Raw genomic sequence first — 26,766 nt, 5'->3', positions numbered from 1 at the left:
GGGTAGTTGCAAGAAGCCACAATACTTAAAGGATTCCTCCTTTTTCTGTGGGACAGCTATCTGCAGAAAGATTTTTGATTATCAGGCTTTGTCATTAAGACGACTCTCATTTGCACTTGAAAGCTTCTGTCCAAGAAATTCTTGGACAAACCTTTGGCTTTTGAGGGTTTTCAGGGACTGCTTCTCCTGGGACACTAACAATGAGGTGTTTTGCGTTAACAATTTAAAGACTTATTTCTAAGACAACTTATGTGGCTCATGACCTGTATCTTAGGGATGCCAGTGAATGGGCCATTACTGCACTTTCCATCATGAGAATAGTCTTCTGGTAAGGAGAGGCGGAGGCGTTTTAGACACCTGATGTTACTGCAAATATATATTAAAATAAAATCTCAACAGCTTCTTTTAATCCTGAGAGAGATTATCAAGAGAAAAACCAGTTCCACAATTTTGAGCCAAATCGGAGCAAGCATTAACTAAATACTGACCAGGATGGACTCTGATCAGCTCCACTCCCTGGAATCCCAGTGGGTGGCCAAGAGTCACTTGTTTTAAGGGCAAATTACCATGTGGCTTTGTTATTTTCCAAGAAGTACAACTCCCTGTAGTCCCGGAAGTTACCTGGTCCTTGAACAGGTGGGGCTTACAAGTTAGCTTTGGCTCTTAGGATTAGACTAAAACATTTTCTGTGATTTCCTGTAGCTGGTGTTGTGCTAAAGGACAGCAGAATGTGGTGAAGCAGAACCTGCTGGATTAACCAGCTCAGTCAAAACAACAACAACAACAACAACAAAATTTCCTAGGCTTGTACCTTTCCCCTTCATCGAATTAATAATGACACAGTGTTTTTAAATACATGTCAATATGAATATAACAGAAATCAAAATCAGGACTTCTCATTTTCTTAGCATAATAATTTAATCTTGTAAAGGGTTGGAGATCAAATCCAGGGCCTGTGCACAGTTGGTAGGTGCTCCTGCATTCAACTGCAGCCCTGGCCCTACGAACACGAGATGGACCAAAGCATATAAAACCCAGAGAAGGGTCTAGTCTGTTTATATTTCTGATTTCCTTTGGTGGGGAACCCAGAAGCTATCCATCCCCAGTCCTCCCTCGGCATGTGCTGTGGTACGCTGACGTGCACTGTACTGGTTTGTGAGAGCCTATGTTGAGTTTTCAGTGCAATGATCTAGCATTGGGAGTTACAAGTTGTCCAGGGTGGAAGCGTTTATGCACTACAAACAGGCAATGTTACACACTAGGGGTAACTGTTAAAACACATACCACACACCGCTGTGGCTGTGTGTGGACATGTACTGACTCTCCAGTGTCTTCCCTGAAGACACCAACTGACTTCATTTGAGAGGACCAACGTCATTTCAGACAATGGTTGAAACTCAGCTCATCTCATGAGCTTTTGAAGAAGAGGAGGTCTTCGTTGTTGGGGTCAGCCCCTTTTGTTCAATGAGGATCAAATTAGAAACATTCTAGAAGTCATATGTAAAAGAGTTATAAAGTAATGCTAATATCCAGTGCATAATTTAACGTTTTCAAAAATGGGGCTGGAGAAGTGGCTTAGCGGTTAGTAGGGTTAGTACCACATTTTTAGGGGACCTGAGTTCACTTCCCTGCACCCACAGCGGGCAGCTCAGAACCACCTGTAACTTCAGTTCCAGGGGAACCAATACCTTCTTCTGGACTTCAAGGGCACTTGCATTTACATGTGCATACCTATTGCCACAGACTCAAAACCCCACATGCACACAGAACTGAAAATATCAACTAAAGCTTTAAAGAAACAGTCTATATCTGATAAAAATAGCTGAGCAACGTCTTCTACTTTCAGTGGCTATTAAAAAAAGTCAGTTAAGTAAGACCACACTTTAAGATGTTAATTGGCTTGTTTTTTCAATATGGTTTTAAAGGCAATTAAAAAAAAAACAAAACAAAATGGGAGACTATAGTGGTCTGTAATTTCTTTTGCAACACACACACACATATATATGCACACACATACACACATATATATATGTGTGTATGTATGTATATGTGTGTGTATGTATCTAAATCTTTTCTTTCCTTATTTTTCCATCATTTATTGTGTAGAAAACAAACCAATTCTTTTTTTAAAATTTTTTTATTAGGTATTTTCTTCATTTACATTTCCAGTGCTCTCCCAAAAGTCCCCCATACCCTCCCTACCCACTCCCCTACCCACCCACTCCCACTTCTTGGCCCTGGTGTTCCCCTGTACTGAGGCATATAAAGTTTGCACGACCAATGGGCCTCTCTTTCCACTGATGGCTGACTAGGCCATCTTCTGATACATATGCAGCTAGAGACACGAGTTCTGGGGGGTACTGGTTAGTTCATATTGTTGTTCCACCTATAGGGTTGCAGATCCCTTTAGCTCCTTGGGTACTTTCTCTAGCTCCTCCATTAGGGGCCCTGTGATTCATCCAATAGCTGACTGTGAGCATCCACTTCTGTGTTTGCTAGGCCCCAGCATAGTTTCACAAGAGACAGCTATATCAGGGTCCTTTCAGCAAAATCTTGCTAGTGTATGCAATGGTGTCAGCATTTGGAGGCTGATTATGGGATGGATCCCCGGATATGGCAGTCTCTAGATGGTCCATTCTTTCGTCTCAGCTTCAAACTTTGTCTCTGTAATTCCTTCCATGGGTGTTTTGAGTAAACTCACTTCTTCCATTGCTTATCTGACTCTTGGCGTTTTGCACTTCCTTAAGAAATATCCTCCGCATTAAAAAAAAAACAAAAGCCTGCTAACATAGTTCTAAAGCAGGAGCCAATTGATGATGTCCTTATTGATGTTTCAGTAACTAACTGGCAGGGTTTTGCTCCTGCAAAGATGATTTATAGCTGTAACAGTGCTGATTGTCAAATGAATGGAAGCAATTTGCAGCACTAATGGGCTTATGGCATCCTTACCACAGCAGGGAGAGGGCCCATTGATGAAAGGGCCCATCTGTTGCAGTGTTCCACTACCTGCAAGCAGTTTGTGAGTCAGATCAGCTTAATGACTGGGATGTCATTATGGCCTTTGTCCATGTCTCAAAGTCATTGCTCCATTGTAGTGTCCTTGAGAAATGGCATTTTGTTTATGGACACGTGCTATTCAACAGTATTTTTTTAAAGATTATTTTATTATCCTAAGTGTGTGTGTGTGTGTGTGTGTGTGTGTGTGTGTACACACGTGCTTGTGTGTCTGACTGTTTGCCATGTGCTTATAGGTGTCCATAGAGGTCAGAGGTATCTAGTTCTTTGGAGCTGGATATACAGGCAGTTGTGGGTGCTGGGAACCAAAAAACAGTATGTGCTCTGAACTGTGGGGCAGTGGGTTGCGCACAGACAGCCTGGTCTCCAGTTGAGCATAGGTCTTGAACCCCGGGGGATCCGATGGGTGGTGATTTCCACCAACATGGGATGGAAAATGTTTGATCATGTCTCCTGGACCCCTGGCTCCTGTCGAAGTTACCACCTCCACAGCCCACCTGGAGAGGTGTGTGACTATCAGTCATGCAAACAATGTCCCAAGCTCCTGGCATTCTAGCTAGACTCCACTCCCACAGTTACCTGATTATAGCCAGGTATGCTCCTCCCCACAGTTACCTGACAGATCAGCCCACTATAAAAGGGGCTGCTTGGCCCCTCCTTGCTCTCTTTAGCTCTCACCTTTCTTACTCTCTAGCCCTCCCCTCTCTCCCTTCTTCCTTCTCTCCAAGCGGCCATGGCTGGCCTCTCTCCCTCTTTCTACCTTCTCTCTTTCTCCCTGCCTTTCTACAATAAAACTCTATAACCATAGACTGTCTCTGCTCATCAAAGCCCACCGTACTTGAATGATGGGATAGGCTTTTCCCTTAGGAGCAGTGTTTAACCTCCGGCTGGAAGGCCTTCCTGCACTCCAGCCATTGACCGGACCAAGGACTCTCTCCCACATGAGAACCACCCAGTGCCCCCTCTCTCCCTGCCCTCTCCTCCTTTCGGCCCTGGGGCTGATCGAGCCATCCCCGGGGGCTCCCATTCTGTTCTCAGCTCTTCTGAGGTGTCCAACGGTGTCTGGGATGCCTGAGGCTGAGAACCTGGTACTGCCACTTGTCCACCACTCATCGAGCTGGGGTCAGTGGCTTTACACAGCCAGACCCACCTGGGGCCTCGTGGAAAGCATGTGGCAGTTCTTCTGCATCTGCCTACTCAGAACACTGTAATTCTGGCAGGACTCGAGTTTTCCCCATTCCCTTTATCTCCCTGGCACCCTCTGTCTTGCACTGAAACACAGAGCTGTCTCTCTACTTCCCTCAAAAATATTTTGAAAATTCGCCCACACTGAACATGTACAGTCGTTTTGCTGCTTGCTACCCTGTAGGAGCACTCCACCAACAGTTATTTGCATGGTATTTGCTCTGTGCTAAACATTACCTGTAGTCTGGATGATGTCAAGTACGGAGGAGAAAGGGGAGAGGTTACATATACATGAGGACCTTGAGCTGCCTCATGTTTGCTATCTTTGGAGTATTCTAGAGCCAGCCTCCCTGTGTGACTGGGCAGTGAGTGTACCTCCTGTGCGAACAGGAATTCATTTGTAATAAAATGTTGGTAGATGAGTAGATTCATCTCTGTGTGTGCTTCATCAGTTTTCAGGCTGAATCACCGGAGGGTTCCATTGATATTATTCAAGCTTGTTCCTATCTTTATGCTCCTTATTGTTCCTAAACAATTATGGTGCTCTGGTAGCTGGTATGGAGTCTCACAATTTATCTCTCACTTTCACACTCAGTAAGTGTCTTAGTTAGGGTTTGACTGCTGTGAATAGGCACCATGACCAAGGCAACTCTTGTAAGGACAACGTTTAATTGGGGCAGGCTTACAGGTTCAAAGGATCAGTCCATTACCATCAAAGCATGAAGCATGATGGCATCCAGGCAGACATGGTTCAGGAGCTGAGAGTTCTACATCTTCATCTGAAGGCTGCTAGCAGAATACTGACTTACAGGCAGCTAGGATGAGGGTCTTAAAGCCCACACCCACCATGACACACCTACTCCAACATGGCCACACCCACTCCAACAAGGCCACACAATAGTGCCACTCCTTGGGCCAAGCATATACAAACCATCATAGTGTCTCATTTTCTGACAGTAAATTTCTCCATGCTGAGGCAATTCAACCTCCCTAGCCAATGCAGTACACAATGGCTAGTCAGCCTATCTGGTTTTTCTATGAGGAAAAGGGCTAAAATGGCCTCTTTCTCTCTCTCTCTCTCTCTCTCTCTCTCTCTCTCATAGGAAATATAGAAGATATACTGTTTTACATTTGTTGTTATAGTTGGCTGTTTCTTTAAAACCTTTTTTAGATGAAATTTTATTTATTGTATATGTGTGTTGAGGATCAAACTCGGATCCTGAGGGTCGACAGCACACACCTTTACCAGATGAGACATCTCCCTGGCCCCATTTGAATGTTTCTTTGAGACTAGCCTATTGGGCTCTGAACCTCTGCTTTAAAGCCTCTCAGATTGTTTCATTGTATTAATATTCCCTACATTTGAGAGCATTGCTAGCTTGCCTACTGCTTCAAACTGTATCTACATGTTAAGCCTAGTGGGTGTATTTCTCAGGAGTAAAATATTATTAACATTTTTTGTGGCAAGAAAAATTTCTTTAAATGGCGTTTTCTGATATATTTATTTCAAGTCATATTAATATATAGATTTAGCAAGTTAAGAGTAGTAAGGATAGGCTTAAAGATCTTTTGCTGCTCTAGGGATTTATGATTCATTTCTGCCTTTTGGAGCTCTTGCCGGGTTTGGTAATATCTACCTGTTACAATCCAAGTACTGAAGAGGCCCAGTCTGGGCTACTTAGCAAGAGTTATCTTAAAGAATAAAAATAAAAACAAACCTTTGTGGATTTTACTTTTAAAACAGAGACTGTTCTTACCTTGTTATCTTAGTCAGGGTTTCTATTGCTTTGACAAAACACCATGACCAAAAAGCACGTTGGGGAGGCAAGGGTTTCTCTTTCACTTTCTGGCCACAATCCATCCCTAGAGGAAGTCAGGACAGGAACTCGAGCAGAGCTGGAACCCGAAGGCAGGAGCTGGTGTGAGGTCATGGAGGGATGCTGCTAACTGGCTTGCTCGTTCATGGTTTGCGAAGACTGCTTTCTTATAGAACCCAGAACCACTAGCCCAGGGATGACACCACCAACAATGGTCTTAGTCCTCCCCACTTGATCATTACTTGAGAAAATGCCTTACAGCTAGATCTCTTGGGGACATTTGCTCAACTGAGTCTCCTTCCTTTGATGGCTCTAGCTTGTGTCAAGTTGACACACAAAAGTACACTTGTGTTACTTGTGTTAATGACAGTGCCAATCTTATCAGGTAGATTAGTTATTCCATGCTACATACGACAAAAGAAACTTGATATTTTTTAGATAATTAATAGAGAACCGTATTAAATAGGATTCTCTATGTATGATGACTGCCTTTTAATAACATCTCAATGGAGGACTATTGCCTTGTGAAAAAACTTCAATACTGATAGCTTAATAAGAACTGTGAGGTACACGAAGCTTAAGAAGAAGGAAGACCAAAGTGTGGGTGCTTTGGTCCTTCTTAGAAAGGGGAACAAATTACTCATGGGAGCAAATATGGAGAGAAAGTGCAGAGCAGAGACTGAAGAAAAGGCCATCCAGACATTGTCCCACCTGGGGATTCATACCAGATACTGTCACCAAACTCTGACACTACTGTGGATGCCAAGAAGTGCTTGCTGATAGGAGCCTGATATAGCTGTCTCCTGAGAGCTCTGCCAGAGCCTGACATATACAGAGGCAGGTTCTCTCAGCCAACCATTGGACTGAGCGCGGGGTCCCCAATGGAAGAGTTAGAGAAAGGACTGTAGAAGCTGAAGGGGTTTCCAACCCCATAGGAAGAACAATAATATCAACTAACCAGGACCCTCCCACCCCCAGAGCTCCCAGGGACTAAGCCACCAACCCAGGAGTACGCATGGCTCCAGGTATATATATAGCAGAGGATGGTCTTGTCATGCATCAATGGGAGGAGAGGTCCTTGGTCCTATGAAGGCTCCATAGATGCACCAGTGTAGGGGAATCGAGTTGGGAAGGCAGCAGTGGTTTGTGGATGGAGGAACACCGTCATAGAAGCACGGGAAGGGAGATAGGATAGGGGGTTTCCAGGAGGGGGGAAACCGGGAAAGGGGTTAGATAACACTTGAAATGTAAATACATTTTAAAAAAGGAACTGTGTGGTAATTGATGGGGTACGGAAGCCAAGCTTTCTGAGCACCCGTGTGCAATCTACCTGCTCCCGTGCTAATCTTCAATTGCCAACCCTGGAACTTGGCATTTGTTACCCAACGATGAAATGAATTCGATAGTGAGCGAGGAAATTGTGCTTTGTGATGCTCTTGGCTTTCCAGTTGCTAGGAGAGGGACAAGGGAGCGCATGTGCATGTGCATCATCAGTTACATCCACGAGGCGAGCCGCACCTGGCAGCTTCAGCCCTTGAGAACCTGGGCCTCGTTCTTTCCCTGAATACACCATAAACAGGAAGACAAATGCCACCACCTGTCCCTCAGCTCCCCTCAGCTCCCAGATAAATTGAAGCCAGGCTGGCAGTGGGAGGACCATTCATTCCCACTGAAAGTCTTCAACGGAGTCTCTGTTTTGGGATTAAGGGTTCTGAAAGCAGTTTCTTCAGAATCTGTTGCCGAGCCTCTACAAACAAAGTAACAATTAGAGAACTCTTGCCTGGCAAGACTGTGGTGGCCATGGAGATTAATCTCCTTCTTGGGAAATCAGCTGTTCGCAACCCTGCTGCCCCCGCTCCTGAAGAGGACTTTCCACTAGGACAGCAAGCTACGGAGGCTTCTAAATATTCTCCATGGGGTGCAGAGTTCCTTTAGGAACCTCGAGTTCCCCTGAGGATTTCACTTACTCCCTTTCACTGTGGGATGGGATTTGGATGTTTAGGACTCACTCAAGGTTTCCCTGGATTACTATTTATTAGGGTCTTTTCACATTACAGGTTCCCTGCACAGTATGGCTGCCATTTCACCTCTAATAGAACTTGCAGGCTTCGTGTGGGAGGGGAGGGGATCTCATCACAGTGATTAATATATAATTCCAAATTGAGGTGCAAAGGCCTCGCAGCTTGTGTTACTAGGTGGTGTGTTGATGGTTATTTGCGATTAGAAGAATGTGAAGATAAAAAAAAAAGTTTGCTCTCGTGTTAATCTGAACATTCTGGGCGGTAGCCCTTTGGCTGTAGGGAGTATGATTGAAAGAGAAAAGGCTGCAGCTCTGAAACTTTTGGGTTGGTCAAATCTAGGCCATGTAGAGAATTTTGGTATATGCACTAGGAGAAAATGGGTAGTTATTGATAGGATCTTGAGAGAGTTGTGATTTTTAAAGATAACTTGGGTACAGCAAGATGTCCCAGCAGGTAAAGCATCTGCTTCACAAACTTGAAGACCCGAGTTCAATCCCTGGACCCACGTGAAGGCTCCATAGAGTGGTCCTCTGACACCCACACATCTCCTGTGTCCCTCGAACATCATACACATAAGGGCATATGCACAGCAATAATAACAATGGAAAGCTATTTCTTAACAAAAGGTTCACTCTGGCTTTAGGTGGGATCAGAGCTGGGGGGAGGCCTATGAGGTGCAGGAGATAGTGTGGTTTAGAATCTTGAAGCAGGGTCATGGTCATGGTGTGGCCAACAGTCCCACATTGTTACTTCATCCCTGAGAGCATTCATGCACACAGCTGTGTCCTCACACCCCGTGTTCCTAGAGCTTAGGAATTCTTATTTGCTATTTTATTTGCTTCTCAGTTTCTTGTCGTCCCAGAGGATTTATATGCAATCCAACAAATATTATCTTTAATTGTCGTGACTCCATCTCCTATGTCACATCAGCCTCCTGAAAAGAATTAGCTTTTCATATTCTGGAGCTAGCACCGTGTAACGGCCCAATTTCTCTCTGAGGTCAGGGATAACTTTCCTTATTTTGTGCTGTCACAATTACCTTGATTTTTAAATTTCAATATATTAGTACATTCATTATAATGACATATGTTGTCTCATGTTTACCCAAAGAATGTTTTGTTTTTTGTTTTTTAAATCTACTCATAAGTATAGTAAACATTTTCGGTAGAGTTGCTATGAAAGAAATTTCCTGCACAGGCAAACCCCAGAAACTATCATGAAATATTTTTGACCAAGCTATCTGGAGTCCCAAGCAAATGTGGCATAGGGAACAGTGACACCATCTCACAGTGTGCTGGGTGGGGGGACCACAGTGCCCACCCAAGCACACTGTGACATGGTTTCTCACCTTTATTTGCATGCAACTTCGTCTCCCTTTTCCTCTTTCTCCATCCTCTCCACCCCACCTCTCTCCTCATTCTCTCATCGCTCTTCATCCTCTCCCTCTCTATATCATTCTTGCCTGTGTTTATCGTCTCTTTCTCCCCCATTCTCCATCTTCTTCCTCCCCTCTCATCTCCATTCTCTCCCCTCTTCTTTCATCTTAATTTCTCCTCTCTCTTCCCTTCTCATCTCTCTCTGTTCTCTTATCTAGTGTAAGGATCCATGAATCACTGAAGAATGATACCCTGGACCCACATAGCATGGAAACGAAATGAGTGTTTTATTCTGCAGAAGTCCAGCATGCTGGGGTCTCCCATTACCAAGTTAGAGAGTCCCCAAGTAAGCTTCAGGACTGCTTTAAAGTACATTAGCGAATTCCTGGGTTGGTGACCTCTGTTAATGTTGGGCCCATCTCTACAGACATTCCATTACCAGGGTATGGGGGCTGGAAACTTGCTGGGGAGGTCTGGGAACTGTAGCTGAGGAAGTCTGGAAACTGCTGCTGACCCATTGTCCTTGCCTCAGACCATGTGGCTGGGACTTTCTATTACCTGGGCATGAAGGCTAAAGCCTGGGGTTTTTTTCTATTAGTAACTGACTTGCCTGGACTTACCTAGTTTTCAGGCCTAGTCTCCTTAACTGCCAACTTGAAGTCTGTCGTAGCAGCCTAACCTTCTCACTATAGTCTTTTCCTCCTCCCCTCTCTCTGCAACAGTTTTTCTGCTGCCCCAACCAGATGTTCTACACAGTAAAGGAAGGTGTCTGGTGCAGATGTTATATTCAGTAAGGTCTGGTGCAGATGTTATTCTCAGTAAGGGAAGGTGTCCGGTGCAGACGTCACACACAGTAAGGGACAGAGTTAAGGGTACGTTTTCACAGAAAGAAAAGTGAGTGATCTGAGGCCAGAAGTGAAGGGAACGTCTTTCACCTTCTCCTCTCCTCCCATGCCCCTTCACCAGTCCCTTGCAGGTAGTTTAGTTAGAGACTCTTCCTTAAAGTGAGTTGTGTATAAATAGCACTGACCCTCTTCCCGCCTGATCCTCAGATTAAGATTAGCATAAACTCAGGCGGAGAACACACAAGGACAGCCAAGAACAGACTTGCATGGGGAGCAGCCACTACAGTCAGAGGCTCTTGAATCGCAGGCAAAGAATATTTCAGTAATACATTTTGGGGATGCGGGGGAGACTGTGTTGTCTCTTAATCCTCAGAGGAGCAGTCTCACGATTTTATAAGTGAGAGCATCTTCTCCACTGAGGAAACTGAGGCAGTGATGCAGACAGGAGCAGAGGCGCAGGACTTGGGAGGACCACTTGTCTGCCATGCTCTAGAGCAACAGGACTCCTCCCAGAATGCCCCTGGGAGCGAGCGGTAGAAATGGGCAACTGCATTTCATTTCAAAGTCTTTCAGCAACACTTTCTCTCTTCAGGCTTCATTGGTGCTATCTTGATAACAGAAACAACCTCGCTCCTATTACACCGGGTAATTAGTTACAATGGATTAATAGGTTGTGTCTGACAAAGAATCTCACAGTGACAAGATAATGTAGCAGCCATCATGATACTGTTAGGAATAATGACAGCAAACTCAGGGCAGTTGCTATTTCCAGGTACAGGTATATGCAGCCATTGTTTCTTGTCTTCTCTACAGGGTACAACCTGTTGTTTTCTCTATTTTTAAGATGGGGAAGCAGAGAAAATGAGAGCTGAAATGACTTATAGAAGGTCAGCCAGTAAGAACTGGTACCAGGGTTTGATCCCACACAGTTTGTCTCCTTTTAATCTTTATGGATAGGGGCAGGGTGGGGGTGGGGAGAGAAGGGGAGAGGGGAAGAGAGTATAGAAAACTTTTATCTAGTGCAGAAGGCTAGGATTTGCATTCTGGTCTCACAGGTTGTCCAGTCAAGGTCAGGTGTCTTAAGCAGTGTGGATTTTAGCTCATCCATGTATAAATTAGAGATGGGTAACAATATTTATTTTTAAAATGTTTGCTGAGGATTATGTAAGGAAGCAAAGTATAGGCTATGACCTACCAGGGCACACAGTGTCTTATCAGTATTAGCATGTGGGCCTGGTTGGGCTGCCATAACAAAAGATTATACTCCACATAGGAAACGGTATCAGCTCACGACTCCAAGGCCAAGTTCTCAGCACAAAGCAGATTTCTTTGCTGCAGGGGACACAGGCCAGGGAATAAGAGACAAAGACAGGAGATAAAGGGTGAAGGAGAAGTCTGGGAAGGGAACCAGGGAGAGGGAGGAGGAGTATTTGTCTGGAGTAGGACTAAGGACGGCCTCTGGATAGAGAGGAGACAGATGCAGCACATAGGAAAATGGGTGTTAGAGTAAGGTGTATAATTTTAATTAGGCTTGTTAATTAGGTGAGCCAAAGGGATCTTTTGATTGATTGCTGGACTTCAATACTTTGATAAGTGAACCTTGGCAGTCAGCCTCAGGAGGAGTTGGCCAAATAAGGGAACAGACCTTGGTGGCTAGCTTTAGGAATGTAATCTAACAGTTTTTTAGCAAAGCAGAGGAGACTGGGGAGAAGGGCAAGCCCTGCCAGAGTCATGTTTGTGAGCTGGCTAGAGTCCCTTCACTCTGGGTGGTGTAAGTGATAGAGGTTACTCCCTCCGTGAGTCTTGGAGAAACGGAAGATGGAGGTGGAGCAGACACGGTTTGTGATCAACCCTCTCTTCCTGGCACACAGGTGCACTCCTCCGAAATGTGTTTGTTTTCACAGGCTCTTTCCTCATTGAGGAGAGAAGAATTCATGATTTTATCTTCCTGTTAGGATAACAGGCCTTATTGAGCAAGAATCTTGGGACTTCAGTGAACCTTAATTACTTCCTTGATGGAGGAAGGACCTCAAGCCTTCACACCAGAATTGTGTGTGGACACAGTTTTGCAAGAGGTGGTCAGCAGGGAGAGAGGACTGGAAGGATGGAGCCATTGGATGTTTGGGATAGTCGACCACCCCAGGCAGATTTCTCAGACTTCCTGTTTAGAGGGCAAAGAAGCGGTTGGTTATTCACAGTAACTTAGTAGATAAACAATACGTTTCGGCGCCTTCGCCTGGTTTCTGTGGGTATGATAAAGAGCATGACCAAAACTAGCTCCTGGGGCGAGGTGCTTTTTGGCTTGAACTTTCTCATGACTGTCCTTCATTAAAGGAAGCTGGGGCAGGAACTCAAGGCAGGAACATGGAGGCAGGCGCTGAAGCAGAGGCCATGGTCATGTGCAGCTTACTGGCTTGCATTCCACAGCTGCTAAGCCTGTTCACTTGTACTCTAGAGGACCGACTTCCCAGTGGTGGCACAGCTTCCAGAGAACTGGACTCCCTCACATCAACCTTTGGTCAAGGAAATGTCCTACAAATTTGCCTACAGGCCAGTCTTGCAGAAGCCGTTCTCAGTTAAGATTCTCTCTTCCCAGATATGTCTAGGTTTGTGTCAAGTTGATAAAAGTCAGCATAGCACGAGTGTCTTCTGCCTTCTTTTTGGTGTCACAGAAAGTGCCTCTTACTATGCATTCTTTTGGTCTTTTAGGTGAACCTGAATTTAAATACATTGGGAACATGCATGGTAATGAGGCGGTTGGACGGGAACTGCTTATTTTCTTGGCCCAGTACCTGTGTAACGAGTACCAGAAAGGCAATGAGACAATTGTCAACCTGATCCACAGCACCCGAATTCATATCATGCCCTCCTTGAACCCCGACGGCTTTGAGAAAGCCGCATCGCAGGTGAGTGCCCGGCACGGTGGGTGGCCTGCCTTCTTCGTCTTTCTGACATATTAATACGTGTGTACTTGTCAATCTGCGAAGCCATAGTAATGCTTAGGGTTCACCGAGTGTGAGAGAGACAGTCCAAAGTTTAGAATGTCCAGAGTGAGAGTTCTTCAGCAGAAGCTTTAGTGGGAAATCTAGTGAATAATTAAGACGTTAATAGTGTTTTGCTGAACTGTTAAACAAATGGCACTTCTCTATTCGTAGCTGTGGCTAGGCAAATTTGCCTTTAAGGCAGTGATTTTCACCCGGTGGGTCATGGTCCCCTTGGGAATGAGCCACCAGTTCATGAGCGTTGCCGAAGGCCATCGGGAAACACCGATATTTTCATTAGGATTCATAGTAGTAGCATGATTACAGTTGTGAAGTAGCAACAACAATGGCTTTTCGGTTGAGGGATCGCCACAACAAGAGGAACTGTATTAAACAGTCCCGGCATGGGCATGGGAGGGTTGAGAACCACAGTAAGTGGTGCCTACTGCAATGCCTGCAGCTGGGTGAACTGGCGTCCTTGCGCCCTCTGCTGGATTGAAGGAAGAATAACTTGCAATTGGGTCATTATTTTACAGAGGATTAATTGCTTTAATTGCTGGTTTTATGAAAGATCACTAAAGACACTGCATCCCTCTCTGCCGCTCCCAACTCTCGCAAAACCAAAACCAAACCAGACCCCCAAATTCTCAGGTTTACAATAAAAATAATTGTATACATTTTAAGCGTCAGGCTAAAAACTAATGGCTCTTTAAATTCAATTTAATTTTTTCTTTTTGAGACAGGGTTTCACTATGTAGCTCACGTGGCTTGGACTTGGTTTGTACACCAGGCTGGCCTTGAACTCACAAAGATCCTACTGCTTCTGTCTCTTGAGTGCTGACATTAAAGGCGTGCATGTATAATTATATCTTTACAGAGACAATATGTGGGCTTACATTTTGATTGGACAAGATTATGGACACTATAGTTGTTACATGTTCTGCTAATTGTGTAAAATGTAAAATTTTGATGCACGTTGTACAACAATTAAACATTATAAACACATTTATCTTTTCTCATGCTGATCATTTTATTATAAAGACATATAGAGTCCTTTCTCCAAGATTTTGAAGCGAAATACACTTTTTTAAAAAAAAAGAAACCCGTAAAAAGCATTGAAGTTATTAACACATAAGAGACTCATGTCCAATTCATCTTAAGTTCTTAGGATTATTTATTCGTTTGTAGATTTAAAAATCAGACTTCTGTGATCAACAGAGACAATGTTACTTGATGCTAATTGTTGGTGGTGTGATTTTTAAATAGGTCACCTACAATCAGTGAGTTTGTACCGACAAATCATTGAAATCTGCTAAACATCGCTTACATATAACTATCATTGATTTAAAACTATTATTCATGAAAACTATCTTTTTCCAAAATGCTTATAACAAATATTTTAAATTGGGCACCTTCATGAGTGTCCTGATAAAGTAGTGAACACAGCAGTACTGGGAGGATATTGCAATAGACAATCTCAGGAATTAGTTTTTGAGGGCAGTGATGGGGACGTTAAGAAGGTATTGACAGTACTAATAAGCAGTGGTGGTTTTTCTGTTGTCTCCTTTAGCCCGGCGAGCTGAAGGACTGGTTTGTGGGCCGCAGCAACGCCCAGGGAATAGATCTGAACCGTAACTTCCCAGACCTGGACAGGATCGTGTATGTTAATGAGAAAGAAGGCGGTCCTAACAATCACCTGCTGAAGAATCTGAAGAAAATTGTGGACCAAAATTCAAAGGTAGCATGTGTGTGGCTTTCCCGGGGTCTGCCGCATAGCTGGGGAAGTATGTTTCAGTGTCTTCGGTACAGTGAATGACACAGGAGTGACATGAATCGTTTTTGCTTTTGTTTTTGTTTTTTTTTCCTGTTTTCAAGACACGGTTTCTCTCTAGTCTTGGCTGTCCTGGAACTTACTCTGTAGTCCAGGCTGGCACTGAACTCAGAGATCTGCCTGCCTCTGCCCTCCTGTGTTGCTGGGCGTAGTATGTGCTATACATCTTGAGTTACGTTTGACTCAAGGCTAAGGCTGGAGCGGCTGGAGTCTGGGACTTTGCTTCACTCTGAGGACTAAGGATAAATTGTGAAAAAGGAAGGGGGCGGGGGAGCAGAAAACACAGCAGTGAGTCTTGCCTGGAGGAAGCCCTTTCCCCACCTGACCACCAAGTTCTGCAGGACTCCACAGTGTTGATCTTTGTCCTTTCCCTCTAAACCTTCTCCTGCAAAATTTCACATCACCTGCTGTCTTAGTGAGGGTTTTACAGCTGTAAACAGACCCCATGAGCAAGACAACTCTTATAAAGGACAACATTTAATTGGGGCTGGCTTACAGATTCAGAGGTTCAGTCCATTACCATCAAGGCAGGAGCATGGCAGAATCCAGGCAGGCATGGTGCAGCGGGAGCTGAGAGTTCTACAGCTTCATTTGAAGGCTGCTAAAAGTCTGGCTTCCAGGCAGCTACATGACTGTCGTAAAGCCCATGCCCACAGTGACACATCACTCCAACAAGGCCACTCCCACTCCAACAAGGCCACACCCACTCCAACAAGGCCACACCTTCAAATAGTGCCACTCCCTGGGTCAACAATAGTCAAACTATTATACCTACCTTTTCTATTGCCCCTCAACTCTGCTGAGTTTCTTTCCATACCCTGTCTGTCTTGGAGGAGACACAGCCTTCCTCCGGGTCCCTTGCATTCACCTACTTCCCAGTACTCATATCCTTGCCTGGCGTGTTCCCATCAGCTGTATTAAGAGCCCCTAAAATTCCACATCTCTAATTCCTTCCAGACCTCCAGGGAACGTCTGTTGTTCCGTTGCCCTTGCTCACAGGGTCCCCTTATCAGGTGGTACCTAGGACCCCAAGCTCAGCTTATCTAGAAAGAAGTGTTTCCCCTTAGAACAGTTTTTGTTTCCCTCATCCCTACCATCCCGTCTTTCACTTCCTATCTCTGTCGCTGCTCACAGCAGTTAGCCCTTATTTCCCAAAGACTTGACCTCCTGACCCCATTCATTTCCATCTCAGTTCCTGGCTTAGTTCAGCCCCATTGTCTTCTCTTCCTTCTTCTTGTTCTTTCTTTTTTTTTTTTTTTTTTAATTTCAATTTTTTTTGGAGATAGGGTCTTGCTACTTAGCCCAGGCTAGCCTTTGACATCCTTTTACTTCTATCCCCAAGTGCTGCTGCATCTGCCCTGTGGTGTCTGTTACTTCCAGGATGTTCTTAAGTGAGGTTTTGGAAAGTAGAATCTCATTATAGCTCCAAGACCCTTCAGACAGATGCCCTGTGGATGCTGTGGATGCTGGCTCTGGTGGTCATCTGCTCTAGTCATACCCCCAAGTGTACCATCTGCTAACAATACAGTGTTCACATTGGCTGCTGTTCTAATTGATTAGAATATTCTTCCCTTCCACTTTGAGTTACTTCCTCCACGTGACCTTCCCCTCTCGGACACAGCTCCTGTTTGATGTTCCTTGTGTTCTGCAGTGGGGGTGCTGTTCTTATAGAGCTGCATGTGTCTGACAGCATAGTCATTTATTTATAGGGTTGCTTGCTCTTTGACTTCAGACTTCAGTCCATTGCTTGTGATGATTCATAGCTGAGCCTGACACATAGTCAGCTGAGGGCCTCATATGAGTAAGTATACACAAGGCTCACCAGTGAATTGCTGTGTCTGAAGAATGAACCCAACGGAAATCAACAGCTGGAGTTCAGACAGGCATCCATCGTGTGCAGAGACACTGGGAGGGGCTGAGTGGGACAGAGGAGGGCAGTGTAATCATCTGTAAGGTATAAGATGAAAGGCAGGCCTTGGAGGCTGGCTCTGGTATTTGTCCACATACTTTCTCTAGTGCATGCATTCATGTCTTTAACTCTGAGAAAGGAGGAAAATAATTCCTGTTGCCCCTCTTAGAAAAACTGTGAGAATCTCTTCTTCATAGGAGGACTGATTGGCAACTTGGTGCACATGAGATTGTTTCCAGCCAGTATGGCTGTTTCCCTCTCTAGTTAAACCCAAGTCTTGCGTGCATGATTGCTCTATGGTGTTGGCATACAATTGCTTTGGGCAGTCTCATTAAGAGATGCCAATGGAACCTGGAGAGATGGCTTATTGGTGAAGAGCACTTGCTGCTCGTACAGAAGACCTGAGTTTGGTTCTGAGCGCCTATGTTGGGAAGATCACAATCACTGTAACACCAGTTCCACGGGATCTGGCGCCCTCTTTTAGCCTCTGGATGCACTTGCATTCATGGGCACATACTCACAGGCATACATAATTACAAATAAAAATAAATCTTAAAAAAGACATGCTAATGTACATTTAAAATGAGAGCTTTCATTTAAAATACCCATTGCTGCTTTTAAATGAAAGAAAATGTTACATAATTAAACTTTAATTCATTACTCAAGATAAGAGCAAGGTTTTTTGTTGTTCTTTGTTTTGTTTTTTGTTTTTTGTTTTTTGTTTTTCTTTTTTTTAAGACAGGGTTTCTCTGTGTAGCCCTGGCCGTTCTGGAACTCACTTTGTAGACCAGGCTGGCCTCGAACTCAAAGATCCACCTGCCTCTGCCTCTTGAGTGCTGGGATTAAAGGTGTGCACTGACAAGAGCAAGATTTATTTACTATAGTAAATCTTTAGTGGTTTGAATAATAATGGCCCTCGTGGACTCATGTATTTGAATACTTGCTTCTCAGTTGGTGAAACTGTTTGGGAATTAGGAGGTGTTAAAGGAGGATGTCCTATCCCTTCCCTGCTGATCATGGACTCTAACCCTCTGAAACTGTAAGACCCATGTAAACCATTTCTTCTATAAGTTGCTTTGGTGCCAAATCACAGCAATAGCAAAGTATCTAGTAAAAGGTAACTAATAATTCATGTCTGGTTCCCCTCCTTTACTTTTGACATTAAGAATAAAACAACATTTAGACTCAGAGCAAGTGATTCAATAATGGCCTACATAGTCTTCATTTTCAAGTTCCTATTTCTCACCATAGCATCTTTACCCCTCAAAAAGGGCTTTGCTTCTCAAGATTTATTTTGTTTTGTGTGCCAGGAATCATGGTTTAGGATGCAGAGTTCCTTGGATACAAATTCAGGGTCTGTGGATGACAGATGACAGGAAAAAAAAAATCCTATTTCCTTAGGAAGCCCTGCAGATATCACCGTGTTCCAGTGAGACACCATTAGGGACCAATACCGTCCTCATTTTTCAGACATTAGGAATAAAATTCTTCTCTCACTTTCCCAGTTTTACTCCTAAGTCATTTCTCATCTAGCCCCAAGCTTCTCAGCCTGGCTGCCTCCACGGTTGCTTGAGTTCAGCTCGTGAGCCTTGGCCTGAATTGCTCGAAGACAGCAGGGCTTAAAATACATCTGATAATTTATTAGTGTTATGCTTCTCTTCACTGGCTGGAGTTGTGAAGGAATCTGAATAAATATAGCGTTAACATATTTTAAATGCCAAAGCCATCTCGTTATAGAACATGTCACTGAGTTATTCTTAGAGTCTTTAAAATGGAAAAGTTCAGAAGTTTTAACAAATTTGTTTATTTACTTATTTGTGTGTGTGCATGTGGGTGTTTTGGGGGTTGTTGTAAGTGTGCATGGAGGTCAGAGGGCAACCTTTGGGAGCCACTTTTCTTCTGCCTTGTGGGTCCTTCAGATAAACTCAGATTATCAGGCTTAGCAACAAGCCCGTTTGCCTCCTGAGCCATCTTGCCAGCACATGTACAGGGGTTTTAAAAATTTAAAGTCATAAATGGTTGTGTAGTGTTCCAGGGTCTTGCTTTTAGGGGTTCTCCACAGAATGGATCAGTTAGATAGGTAACTATAGTAACCAGGGACTCACAGTATTAGTCAGGACAGAAGACTGCTCATCGTCAAAGATAACCCCTCTTTATTTTGTCCAAAGGTGGAATTTACTTGATTGCTCTTGAAAACAGTAACATGCATATCAGCAATATGGATGTATAAAAGAGAGCTAACAGACAAAAGTTAAGAGCTGTGTGAAAGTTTGTGTTTTCAGGACTATATTTGAGCTTGTTCCAATACATGTTTTTTTAAGTTTTAAATTTCAAATGAATACATTGTTGCAAACAAGATAAATCCAATATAAATAAGTAGATGTGTTTTGGGGACAAAATTATAAAATCATTAACATTTTCTTCTTTGAGCTTGTGTGTCTTTACTCTATATTTTATATCTAGCATTGATTAGTAGAGAGAATAAAACCAACCAGCCATTTGATTGACATGTTACTTTACATTTGTGGGATTTGAATGGTCTATCCACACATATTCGCAGGTGTAATGATCAAATCAATCAGGGTGATAAGTGTTTCCAGCTCCATAGACACTCATTATCTCTTTGCACTGAGAAACATTAAACATTTTTCCTAATTATTTTATTGTTTTAAAATATTGTTTACTTATTCAGTGTGTGTGTGTGTGTGTGATGTGTATGCAGTGTCTGCAGAATCCACAAGAGCGTTAGAATTTCTGAAGCTGGAGTTATAGGTGGTTGTGAGCTGCCTGATGTGGGTGCTGAAAAAGTAAAGCTAGGTTCTCCAGAAGAGCAATAAGTACTCTTGATCCCTGAGTCACCTCTCTAGTCTTCTTCTAGGTCTTTATAAACAAAGAGTTATGCTGCTGGGCTGTGGAACACCAGAACTTACTTGTCCTGTATAGGCTACCGTTGGCACTGGTTAACTGTATCCTCTTCTAAATCATTCCTTCTCACAAGGATGAACAGCCTATGGGGAAATCAGCGTACAGCTCATCTAAAGTCAGCGTGGTCCCTAGGCCTTGTAGCCTGGGTTGGAATCCTCGGCTATGTAAACTTGGATGCTACTTAGCTGCACTTGGCCTTTGGACTCTGCTCTATGAAACAGCAGCGAGTAGCTACAGATCCAGGGAGGATGCTGCAGTGCTCAATACAAACTCTGCATGCAAGACCTGGTCATAAACAGCACAGAAATACAAAAATACAACCTTGGATACCACCACATATTCTGCCCTGAAAAAGCAGGGTAGCTGTTATCTCAGGGAAGCCTTTCCCTTTTTTTTTTTTTTTTTCAGAGGTGACTAGATAGAGGTTTGGAATCCTTCCTACTTGCTATGAAAGGCCCATCGCACAGAAGAATCAAGCTGATTCTTTTTTTCTTTTTTAATGAACTTCTTCTTGTTATTTACTTCCAAGAAAGACCATGAATCCAAGACAGCATGAATTCCTAAAATGCGTGCTTCAGTTTAAAACTTAGAATGGTCACTCCAAAGTAAACTGATTTTCTGAGTGAGACTTGATCATATTCTATGATCTATGATCATAAAGTCAGTGTCCGAGATAGTTGAATGGAAATGGAAAAATAGTAAGAAATAACGGGAAATAAAATCTGCCATGTGTTTGAAGCTATGTGGAGGAAAAACTTTATGGTTTAACAGGCGTTTCTTGATTTGTTCAGAATTATTCTTTGTATGAGTCATGGTAGACAGAGGAAGGGGCCCCAATGTGATTTGAATGTTGTTTTCAAGAGAGAGAGAGAGAGAGAGAGAGAGAGAGAGAGAGTCATTTCCTCAGAGTAGAACGTTTAAGGAAATTTAAACATGATTGAACCATTTTTCATAAGAAATCCTGTCATGTTGCGTATTGCTCCTAAGAAAATATTTTCCCCTCTGAACCCATCATGTTTGAACTGTGAGCAGTCTCTCTTGCTTTCTTTGTCTTTTCTGTGACATCACCAGTGGCGATTGTCAGCTTCTGAGTCTTGTGATCTTTCCTCTTTGAAACAGCTTGCCCCCGAGACCAAGGCTGTCATTCACTGGATCATGGACATTCCATTTGTGCTTTCTGCCAATCTGCACGGAGGAGACCTTGTGGCTAATTACCCATATGATGAGACACGGAGCGGTAGGTAGTCCCCACTTCCTGCCCCCTTTAAGTGGCTTAAGTCAAAAATGACAGCACGATTTCTGTATGAGTTGCTGTTGTGTTGTTTTGGTTTTTATAACAAAATCTTACTCTGCAGCCTGAAGTGGCCTTGAGTTTGCAATCCCCTTGCTTCACCCCCTCAAGTGCTGGGATTACAGTGGCGTGTGCCTCTGTGCCTCACTTGTAATGCTCTCTTAGGGAACCAGAGCATACAACACTTGCATTTACAAGCACTCCTGCTCTTTCGTGCGGTATCGGCACAGACAGGTAATGGGCAGAACAGCTTGTAGTGCTTTGTTTTTAGAGTTAAACGGGAGCTTGATTAACTCTTGGAGAAGAGAGAGGAGAAAAATGGAAGGTCTGGAACAGTGGTTCTCAACCTGTGGGTCTTGACCCTTTGGAAGACACATATCAGATATCCTACATATCAGATGGTTACGTTAGGATTCATACATGTTTTTCTTCTCCCTGTTTTAGAGACAGGGTTTTTTTCTGTGGAGCCTTGGCTATCCTGGAACTCACTGTGTAGACCAGGTTGGTCTCAAATCATGTGCCTCTGCCTCTCTAGTGTTGGGATTAAAGGCATATGCCACTAACACCAGGTTCTACACCATGGTTCATAGAAATGACAAAAGTACAGTTATGAAATAGCAACGAAATAATTTTATGACTACCCCCACCCCTGCGACATAAGGAGTTGTATTAAATAGTCACAGCACTTTGAAGGTTGAGAACTACTATAAATTCAGGCCAGTCCTGGTCTCTGGTAAAGTGGGTCACAGCCAGACATTGAAGAGCTTCATGTACAGTGTAGTTTATAAATGGAGTCAGCCTGTGCCGTTTCACCCTGGTTGTGGGAATGCCAACCAGAGCATGCTCTCACTTTCTGTCCTGGGGTCCCCTCCTGCTAGTGCCACAGAGGTGGGGCAGTGCTTTGAGTTTTCTCTAACGGGTTTCAGTTCAGCTTCAGCCAAAGCAAGCTATGGAGAGGAATTCCCACTTGGAATCCCCTCTCAGATAACCTTGAAGGACAAGATCTGTGTAATTCAGCTTTAGCTACTGAGAACCCAGATTTGAAGAAAGTCAGGTTAGACAGCACTGTTAGATACACTTTGAGATGCTGTGGTTTACTGTCAGCCGGACACTACTATAACACATTAGTAACAATATAGGGTATCAAAAGAAAGGTCCTTTCCTGCTATAATATACACAGGGACAGCTTAGAAACAGCTGAGATTCAATGTCAGACAGTCTGTGTGTCAGTACTTCATAGTGCTTACAGAATTGCTACTGGTGACGTTCTCAGATCTTATTATTTATTTATCTATTTATCTATTTATCTATTTATCTATTTATCTATCTATCTATCTATCTATCTATCTATCTATCTATCTATCTATCTATCTATCTATTTGAAGAAAGGCTTCACATAGTCCAAGTTGTCCTAGAACTTGGCCTAAAACTCAGATAGCCAAGAATGAACTTGAACTAGATCCTTTCCCCCAATTTCCCAAGTCCCACCCACCCTGTGCCCTCCCAATGAACACCTTATTAAACTAAACAATGTAAATATTGAGAATATTTCTATGTTGCCAGGTCCAGCATGCTGTGGCCTCACCATCTATCTATTCCTGTGCGGCTTTCGGTTCATAAGTAGAGCAAGCAGTCCATCTCATCTCCCATCCAGGTCCTACCAAGCCCCCTGAGGCATGGGCTTTCAGGGTGGTATGGTCATAGGCCATTCTGTCTAATCTTTACATTTTAGTGTTAGGGATGAAAGCCATACAACCTAAAAGCTAAGTATTTTTGTTTGATACTTTAACTTTCATATTCCCTGAAAACTTTAATCTTTCTTTCTTTCTTTTGGTTTTTCGAGACAGGGTTTCTCTGTATAGCCCTGGCTGTCATGGAACTCACTCTGTAGACCAGGCTGGCCTCGAACTCAGAAATCCGTCTGCTTCTGCCTCCCAAATGCAGGGATTAAAGGTGTGGAGCACCACTGCTTGGCTAACTTTCATCTTTTTAAAACCTATGTCAGCAGGGGCTCAACAGTGCATGACTCTTTGGCAAGCAAGCGATGCTTTGGGGTCCGTTTCTCCCATCTTGTGAATTCATTTTCTAGGTACTGCTCACGAATACAGTTCCTGCCCTGATGACGCAATTTTCCAAAGCTTGGCTCGCGCGTACTCTTCTTTCAACCCAGTCATGTCTGACCCCAATCGACCTCCCTGTCGCAAGAATGACGATGACAGCAGCTTTGTAGATGGAACGACCAATGGTGGTGCATGGTACAGCGTCCCCGGTGGTGAGTGTTCCCTTTGCTCTCTGATTCTGTGAACTTGGCATTTTTTCATTTACCACCTAGACTCGGAAAATGATTGCGGTCTATAGAATTTTCACTCTTCCTCAGTCGTTAAAAAAGTAGATGGAACTTTCAGCTGTTTCAGCAAGGTGAGTTACATATTATTTTGTTTTTATTGAATTAAAAATGAAGGCGCTACTATCTGAAGGAGTACTCTGGGAAAATAGAAGCTGAATACTGTTAACTAGCCTTATTTCAGCCCTATGCAGTCCTTATATTAGGCAAGCCATGCCTTTTGTCATAAGCAAATGTGCATTTTGGAGGCTAAGCAGCAGGGTTTAGCAGACCTTCTGGCGTGGTTTGAATGAGAATAGATTCCATAAACTCATATATTTGAATGCTTGCTCCCAAGTCTATGGCACTGTAGGGCGGGGCACCTTCCCCCTAAGAGAAGGCAACTCCTGTGACCTCCCCTGTACCACTTTGCAGAACTTATTCGCCAAATTGCCCCAGCTACTAAACGATGTATAACCTCAACCAGAGATGAAGAGTGAAATGATTTCATTGATAACTTAAGGAATATTTTCTATGCCTCACCCAGAAATAGAGAGAGCAAGAGCTTTACATTTTGATTCATTATGCCCTAAGAAAATGTTCTTCATGTTTTCTATGGTACAAGTTTCTTCTGTTTTCACTCAGATTTTGCATTGGGATAGGTAAGACCTGATACTTTCCCTCTATAAGTTGAGATGTATGGTCTAGGTGAGATTTAAGATTTAGAGTACATTAAATACATCAGGTGAAGAATAATATATGTTGATCTTATATTAGAAAGCAGTTTTGTACTTTGCTCATTATATAGTGAGTTGGTGTAACTTAGAATCGTCCAAGAAGAGAACCTCAATTGAGAGACATTCTAGATCACACTGGCCTGGCTACATATCTGTGGGGATTATCTTGATTGTTAGTTGATGTGGGAAATCCAGCCTGTTGTGGGTGGCACCATTCCCAAGGCACGGAGTCCTGAGTTATGTGAGATGGGGGAAATGAGACCCAGCAGGCACCAAGGGTGGATTCATTTAGAATTTAAGAAAAAGAGAGAAAGTCTCAGTGATTGCTTTGGAACAACCTCTCCAAGCATGCAGTGTACCATTTGTATCCTATAAACTGAGAATGCTCATGGTAACCATAGCAATACCTGAGTCAATCATGTCCCACTGTAAAAGGACAATGAAAAGCTTGGGAGATCTTTAGCTCCCTGTCATAATTGTATTTCTATTGCTGTGGCAGATACCCTGACCAAAAGCAGCAGAGGGGAAGGAGAGTTCACTTGCTACAAGGATTACAAGTCCAGGCCCATTACTGGGGGAAGTCAAGGCAGGAGCTCAGAGTGCACACCCACAGTCAGGAGCAGAGAGGTGCATCAGCCTCGGCCAGATTTATTAGGCAAAGGGCCCAGATTAAAAGTGACAGGAAGTTTTCTGGCAAAGAGGGCCATCTTGGGTTGTTCCATTGGCTCTGGACTGCCAAGAAGTACTGGAGATCTAATCTTGTAAGCCATGTAGCTCTTAGCTGTTCTACAGGAAGTGTGTGTGTGTGTGTGTGTGTGTGTGTGTAGGCAACTGTGAACTCTTAGCAGCCAACACAGCAATTTGAATATGGGTAGTCTGGCTCCAGGGAAGAGTCTGCTGGGCTACAACATTCCCAGTGATGATAATCTAATTAAAAGTCCTCTGAGTGTCAAGTCTACTCTGTGGTCTCGTTTGCAGTATAATTAACATTACATCTAATATGAAGTAGATGTGCCATGTTTATTGCTTTGGTATATGATATAATTAAGAATTTACATATCATATATTAAGAGTCCGAATCCCTCAGGAACACACGTTGAGTCGGGTTTAGGACAGAACAGCATGCCATGTCATCTTAGCCGACTCAACCAGTTCCTGCCTCATAGGAAGGCAACATAGAGGGATGCATTTCTCCTTACAGGCTAAGGGATACAGTCTCTCAGGTTACTTTTCTTGAAGTCTATTAAGCACTGTATAATGTGAATGGCATCTGCTTTTGTTCCTACCCTACAAGATGGATTCACTGAGCTAAATGACCATAAGACACAGGATTTTATGCTTTTTAAAACAAGAGTCTCTCAAGAGTGTTTTCTATTCCCCATGGGAGGCCATTTCTGTGAAGATTCCTACAGGGCCCTTCGGTGCACCTTTGTTGAGGCCGTAGATTACCAGAAGGGTGTGTATAGACTCGTAGCCATTGTATGTGTACACTGACTCTCTGTTTGCTGCTTGGGCAGGAATGCAAGACTTCAATTACCTGAGCAGCAACTGCTTCGAGATCACTGTGGAGCTTAGCTGTGAGAAGTTCCCACCGGAAGAGACTCTCAAAAGCTACTGGGAAGATAACAAAAACTCCCTCATCAGCTACCTGGAGCAGGTAAAACACAGCCTCCAGCATCGGCCTATGTAGCGGTCTTTAACCCTGTAGTATAATAGACTCATAAAAGGGGTTCTGTCCGGGGGGGGGGGTGATCATCTGAATGAAGGTGACAACATGAGAAACAGGTGTCTGCTGTAGTTTCTGAATTAGACTTTTATGTGCCATAGGTCTTATGGTTCATGATTGCTCACCAAGAACTGATTATACTAGAGAGCTATCTAATGAGACACCTTAGTTTCCTTTATTCATACTGTACTAAGCAAGAAGAATTTTAAGACACTCTTAGCTGATCATCCTGGGCCTCTGAAGTGTCCCAGGCAGGTCCAGGATATGAGTAAGGTGACTGAGTCATGCAGGAGTGAAGCTAGTGACCGAGACCCGCGCCTCCTGGACTTTGTGCTCCAAACGCTTCCCCTATCTCTCACTAGACTCATGTGGATCTCAGGTGAAGATGTACTGCACCTTTAGTACTTCTCAGGGATTGTTCTGAATATATTACACTTCAATTTATGCATCGGAGCCTTACAACAGTTATTCAAATCACCTGAGACCACCACCATTACCCTCATCTATGGATTAGATAAAGAATCTGAGACCAAAGAAGTTGATCGGTTTTGTTCTAAAATCTCCCTGTTGTAACTGTTGTAACTGTTTCTCAGGACAAAATCTCAGAGTCGCCTACATAGCCACTGCATTATGTTGGTATAGAATTTCAGGGCATCTCCCACTCTGTCAAAATTAAATTTGACCTACCTGCTCAGGCTTGGACTTAGAATTTCTATTCCCTCTATAGTATACATAGATGTTGATGCCAGGGATAAATAGTGGACAGAAGAAAGGACATCATGCC

The 26,766-nt window shown here is 43.5% G+C and overlaps 1 protein-coding gene across 1 annotated transcript in view; it reads left to right on the top strand.

Moving 5' to 3' along the window:
* Cpe (carboxypeptidase E) overlaps window positions 1-26,766 on the top strand; it is a 100,568-nt gene that overhangs the window by 60,594 nt on the left and 13,208 nt on the right. The window contains exons 2-6 of the mRNA NM_013494.4: window positions 12,969-13,165; window positions 14,811-14,978; window positions 21,025-21,142; window positions 23,286-23,468; window positions 25,774-25,913. Coding sequence (NP_038522.2) covers window positions 12,969-13,165; window positions 14,811-14,978; window positions 21,025-21,142; window positions 23,286-23,468; window positions 25,774-25,913 — 806 coding nt within the window. The remainder of the gene's footprint in view (window positions 1-12,968; window positions 13,166-14,810; window positions 14,979-21,024; window positions 21,143-23,285; window positions 23,469-25,773; window positions 25,914-26,766) is intronic.

The sequence above is a fragment of the Mus musculus genome, chromosome 8 (genome assembly GCF_000001635.26).
Source record: "Mus musculus strain C57BL/6J chromosome 8, GRCm38.p6 C57BL/6J".
Lineage (NCBI taxonomy): Eukaryota > Metazoa > Chordata > Mammalia > Rodentia > Muridae > Mus > Mus musculus.
This window is presented reverse-complemented; position numbering and strand designations above follow the sequence as displayed.